The sequence below is a fragment of the Populus euphratica genome, unplaced genomic scaffold, assembly GCF_000495115.2.
Source record: "Populus euphratica unplaced genomic scaffold, PopEup_1.0 scaffold48.1, whole genome shotgun sequence".
NCBI lineage: Eukaryota > Viridiplantae > Streptophyta > Magnoliopsida > Malpighiales > Salicaceae > Populus > Populus euphratica.
Window position 1 is genome coordinate 583,900 of NW_011499879.1, and position 5,979 is coordinate 589,878.

At 36.4% G+C, this 5,979-nt stretch overlaps 1 protein-coding gene across 1 annotated transcript; it reads right to left on the reverse strand.

The window, feature by feature from the left end:
* Positions 1-403: 403 nt before the first annotated feature.
* On the reverse strand, positions 404-5,047 carry LOC105128986 (hydroxymethylglutaryl-CoA synthase-like). The gene is made up of 12 exons (XM_011030854.1): positions 4,782-5,047; positions 4,044-4,150; positions 3,803-3,935; positions 3,240-3,383; positions 2,880-3,038; positions 2,682-2,755; positions 2,504-2,579; positions 2,354-2,409; positions 2,160-2,247; positions 1,608-1,748; positions 1,319-1,468; positions 404-858 (listed from the first exon to the last, which is right to left on the reverse strand). The coding sequence occupies exons 1-12, from the start codon at positions 4,842-4,844 to the stop codon at positions 655-657; spliced, it is 1,395 nt and encodes a 464-aa protein (XP_011029156.1). The 5' UTR covers positions 4,845-5,047; the 3' UTR covers positions 404-654.
* Positions 5,048-5,979: the final 932 nt, after the last annotated feature.

A 5,979-nucleotide genomic window follows, 5' to 3' on the forward strand; every position in this document is an offset into this window, starting at 1 on the left:
ACACGCCTGTCACCCCCGCGGTACCTTACCTGCTCACTGGGCTTGCAGGATGTTCAGTGGGCCGTGTGGATTAGTCAAGGGGCTTGTCTTTTTCCTCTGCACCCGGGTTCGAATCTCATCATGCACGCTTGTCACCCCCACAGTGCCTTACCTGCTCACTGGGCTTGGTTTTACCCCATGCATTGGGAAGGGAACTACACATCACGCACCGCCTAGTAAAGTAGAACCTACCATGACGAAACAAAACACGTCATAAAAGGTTATTTTAGTCATTGCACGCGCTACCCAAACAAAGCAAGCCGGATTTCTTGCGAACACGTTCAATACATGCACCCATTTTTATTTCTTTTATTTTTTAAAATACTAAATTTCCCCTTAGATCACATAATAATCACACCAAAAATAAAAAGAACGAAAATGAAATTACAAATAAGGCTACAGAGGCCAGGTAAGCGAGCTATTTGCTTGCTGATGAACGAACTAAAAGATAACCAAAAAAATAAACTGAGAACACCTGCTTGCTGATGAACGACCTTTTTGCTTTAAAATACAAACTTGAGGAAGCATGAATATTCTTCTTTGCGCTTGATAACAACATCTAAAAGCTAAGAGCCGGATTCCTGGCTGATGACAACTGTAGCTGGTTCACTAGGATCAGTGACCATTGGGGAGCGAACAATTCTCAATAGCGCCGTCTATGGGCTTCTTGGCATAAAATCTTCGGTACATGTAGTCGACTTCTGTAAGATAGTATGTTCCTGGAGCCAAAAGACTACAATCCTTGCTTGTCACAAAGTCTTTTGCTCCGTACCTGTGCTCCATTAGGTGCATAGTTTCGACAAATTTCTCGGGAGAAAACTGCACCAGAAGCGTAAGTCAGTGTAATGCATTCAATGACACTGCTCCTTCACAATCTAATTGAGCAGATAAGATATATCCTAACAAGGCCCCTTAACTTTACTTTTTCTGGATCATTCCGACAATCCTAGTATTTCTTAATCATGATTCCATCAAGACCATAAGAAAGTACACTGCACTTGACATAGCGGGTAATGAAGAGTTCCCAGGTTGCAAAGGCCTTTAGATTGCTTATTCAGAAGAGAACAGCTGTCCACACGGGGAGAGGAGGGGGGGGGGATCAACTGGAAACGGTGATAATAAACTACAAATTCAAATATTGAGCTACGCAGCGGGCAGATGGATTTGTCGGGTTGTAATGACAGTTGAAATTCATGCTCCCAGAGAAATGATGATGCATAAAGTAGAATGATATACAAGGAACCATCTTTAATCGTTCAAGAAATATATTCAAGATTACCTCATGCCTTGACTTCAACTTTGTAGGAACATTCATCACAGTGGCAATGTTTGACAAGCTAAACGGTTGTTGACCTTCATGTAGTTGCAATGAGAACATCGTGGCTGTCAAACCACTTCCATATGAGAACAGTATAACCCGCTTGCCTGCCTGCAATAAATCCAAAATATCCTGGTAAGCACTAGCGTCCAATATAAAATAAGCTAAGATTAAAGCCATCTTAATGATTAAGTACAAGTGAAGATTTAAAGGTAAGTCTAAAATTAGAAAAGAGAGTAACTACTATTACCAATTCACTATTTTTATTGTGAAGAAGGGATGCAAATGCTGCATAGAGAGATGCGGTATACATGTTGCCAACTTGCTTGGGTATCAAAGTAGTTGGTTGCACCTTTGCTTCAAACAGAGGCTTCGCAACTTGTTGGGATACCTGTGGATGCATAACATCAAGTGATCAATCAGCAAGATGCTCAAATACCAACAACTAAACAATTCTAAAATGGAATCTTAAGCAATCTTTGCAATTTAGAAGTCTGGAAATGTTCAGCATCATGCATGCTTAGTAATTCAGTAGCTTATCTGTAAGAATTAGGCAAGTAAAATCTCCTGCATTTAGCACACTGTTGGCAAAACATCCAAACAAAGATTTGATAAGAATTTGAAAGCAACAGGAGTATCCTTAGAAGTGAGGGCTCAAGAAGTTAAATGATTTCTTTCTCTTCACTAACTCATTAGAGTCAAAATAGGTACCAGCAACCCTTCTTCTGCAGTGTGGTGGATAAAAAGCAAAAGAAAGAAACGTCTTCACATTTTTAACAGACAGGGTGGGTTTTAAATGCACCTTCTCAAGATCCCGGCTTTGGTAGCTTTCATCACCAGATAAAGTTGAAAACGGTGCCAGTTTCTCTTTTGCACCCTCATCAATTGAGCTGCAAATAATAGCAAATGAAGGTAAGAACTTAATATATCATGCAAATTTTACCAGTTGAAAACCAAAACATATAAAATTCTTCAGGAGTGAAGAAAAGACAGAACCTTGCTTTCCTCACAGAGTCATTGAACACCAACCGAGCAAAGCTTTTCTGTACAAGCTGCGAAAGTTCAACATACGGAATTAATACAAATACTGAAAATGTTGGTGATACCACAAAGAGAGCAATGGCAAAAGCAAAATAATAAATTTACCTTGTTATAAGGAGAATGGAATACAAAATAGGCAGCATCAGAAAGAGAGAATTGTTTGCCTGTTGATTTCTCATACCTACACGGAGCAAGATAGCAAGCCATTTACATCACACACATCACCAGTATCATCAAAAGGTCTACATCATGAAAAAAGCTTTCTGAAGTTAATATATCGTACTTTGCACAGAATGTTTTGTAGCAGGAATCAAGGGCCATGAGGTAGCATGTTTGAGAAAGCTTGCCATCCACAACCTACAATAGCATTTTCCACAGCATGAGGAAAAGGTATCAAGAAACAAGAACAAGCTATAAAGAATTATAGTAGTAAGTAGGTTACACAGAAAAGGGAATCAATGTAGAAGGGAAATGGAGGTACCGGATATTCACTAGCAAGGTTGGGCTTATAGAAATCATAGGCATGAGACATGTGACTCCCCCTAAATTTGCTTTCAAAAGTAATAGGTGCATCTGGACCGATTAGCATGGCAATGGCAGCAGCTCCTCCAGTAGGTCGGGCAGGTCCTTCTGCGTAGACCTGATAAAATAGAAAGAGACCTCCAGTAAGAAAAGGAAACCAGTACATGCTCCAAACCAGTGAGATGGAAAATATGAAATATCTAAGAAATTCAAATAAATGGTCTTGTTTCCAGAAATAAAATTGATTTTAACATCAATAAGTTCAACTAATTATTAAGAAAAAAAGCGATTTTGAAGCAGTCAAAGGATATTATCATACCGCACTGTCAGTACACACAACAAGCCCATATCGTCCATCCCATGAGCAACTCTCAACCCAATTGACACAGTTGAATAAAGCAGCAGTTCCTCCATAGCATGCATTAGTTGAGTCAACGCCTTCAATGTCAGTGTTTCCACATTTCTGCTTGTTTTTCAAGAAAGAGAATCATGTTACAATAGAGCATGTTATTTTTGCCTCATACAGCAGAGCGATTTTTATTAGATCCAGAAATGACCTTGCAATTTTATCTATTAGACAAGATAGCTAGTAAAAATGAGCTACACAGATAAGGATCAAGCTCCAAATATCAAATTTGGACGCAAGCTACTGGCCATTATGTATGAAATGTAAATTCACACTCACAAGATTTAGCTAAACGGGTAATTTTGTGATGAAGAAATCATGGTATAGCAAAGCATGTTTCAAGATTTCAAGTTAAATAATCCACAGCATGGTTCCATAAAGTAAACATTCCAACTACACCAAACACTTCATCAAAGATTCATTCACAGGTCCACGCGACCATAAGAACATTGCAATTATTTCAAATAATCAAATACCTCAAAGATTTGCATCAAGAAGGTCTTGATGGATTTGCTCTTGTCAATAACGGTCTCACTGCCAACTTCTAGGCGACCAATTTGTTTTGGATCAACATTGTACTTCTCGAGAAGTGAACTAACAACTGTCAAACTGAAAATCTCCCAAAATATGTAAACATCATTATCAGCTGTCTAAGTTATAAAACACAACCACGTCGAATAGAAGTTAAGGGGTCCTTTATCTTGAAAAATCACAAACCTCATTGAGATAACATCTTCCACTTCTGTACAAAATCCCAAGCAATCTTGTCCAAGTCCAATTGTGTATTTCCCTTTGCTTGCACCATCGTGGGTCTCTAAGGCTTCCTGTTTCACATGTACAACGGAAATCACTATATTGAAAAGCCAGCGCAGATTTGCTCTTGCATGTGGCAGAGCTAGGCAATTAATGAATCTGACACCCCAACCCCCCCCAAAAAAAAAAAGTCGTTATGAAGACCAAAAAAAAAAAGAAAAACGAGAGAAAACACAAGAATTATTAGCGTGGTTAATATTAATCTTTATCTAAACTTTAATCAATGAATACTGAAATTCCAAAGCTTCATGGGGGCATTTGGGCAAAGATATCCTTCATTTATTTAAGTATCTCAAAACCAAGCTTTCAAAGAGACACTGAAAAAAGTACCATTGGCCACAGAATAGAATGATTAGAATCCTAATTCTAATTGAGTACAAAAATTAATTTTTTATTTTATTTTACGACACATAATTAAATGCTTAATTAAGCCCGGATAATTTTTAATTTAATCTTCCCAAAAACAAATTACACATGAAGTTTTAAGAAACAAAATCCAAAACCCCACTTTATTTACATTTCCTTATTTTTCTCAGCAACTAAACAGAAACCGATCAAAAACAAACCTCTATTCCAAGTAAATAAAAAATGCTATTGAGAAGGAGAATGAGAGATGTAGATAGAGAAATGAAATCTAATCACCTGTTGAACACAGGTAGGAGGGAAGTAGATATCAATAGCGAGAATCCCCACATTCTTTGTCATTCCTGGATTTTCTTTAAATTCCTTAAGGAACAAACAATTCTACAAATCGAGAAACTTCAACCAAAAAACCAAGAACCCAAAACCACCAAAACCTCTCTCTTTCTCGATGTATTGCTTAAAAAAAAGAGGCTTGGCTTCCTTGTTCTCCTGTAAAATATTCTTAAAATGATTGTTTGAGAGCAGGGTGAGGAGACTCGCAACAAGGTTACTGGGTTTATATAGACGGGAAGAGAAAAAAAAAAAAAAAACTGAAGAAAAAAAGCAATTGTGGGGTCAGGATCTTTCCTTAAAGAAACTTTTGAACATTGATTTTGGATAAAATTACCACATTTGCCATTATTAAATTTTATTTTCTTCTTTTCCTTTCTGGATATCCAGGATTAGCTGTAGATGGTAAATTAATTTTTTATTATTATTTAGATAGATGTGGGGATATAAAAAATATTATTTTAATATATTTTAAATAAAATATAATTTTTATTGTATTTTCAAACATGTATTTACATGATATTGATATCAATTCAAAGAGTTATGGGATTATTATCACTAAATTCATACTTTGTAATAAAACACCAAGTAAAAAAGAGATGGGATAGGAAAGCCTCTATCCAGACATGAAAGGTAATGACAGGTGTTATTTCCATTTTTCATGATTTAGTTAGTAAGTTCTATTTTGTAAGGAGCTACCAAATTCAGATTCTAATTATTAGATATTAATATTAATAAATTCCCTTTTCGTTAAATCTTAAATATAATTTATATTCGAAGTAATGAAAAAATACTGTGGACCGGAGCAAAAGTTGTCCTAAATTAATTAGCAAGAAATGCATCATCCATCGAATCGAAAAGGAAGAAAAACCATCAACTAAATATATTGGAATTTTTCATGTGAAATTCTTTTTTCTTCCAACCATTTTGAATCCAAGATTAAAGAATAATAATAATAAAAAAAAAAGAGCCTACACCTTAAGGGGTAGCCGACAGCTGGAGGATCAATTATGGAATCTTATTTAAGATCTGGAGTTACCAACGGCGGGCAGTTTCCCAAGTTCTGGGACCATCACGTGCTTTCTGTCCCTTGTTATTGTACGTTGTAGTTGTAATTTGAAGATATAGTTATGATTATTTTTAAAAT

Excerpts from the sequence above, each read along its gene's own strand:
- LOC105128986 (XM_011030854.1), bottom strand. The coding sequence starts at position 4,844 with ATGACAAAGAATGTGGGGATTCTCGCTATTGATATCTACTTCCCTCCT. Across the intron at positions 2,410-2,503 it reads TCCATTCTCCTTATAACAAG|CTTGTACAGAAAAGCTTTGC; the intron begins GTAAATTTATTA and ends GAACTTTCGCAG. Across the intron at positions 1,749-2,159 it reads AAAGCCGGGATCTTGAGAAG|GTATCCCAACAAGTTGCGAA; the intron begins GTGCATTTAAAA and ends ATGCATCCACAG.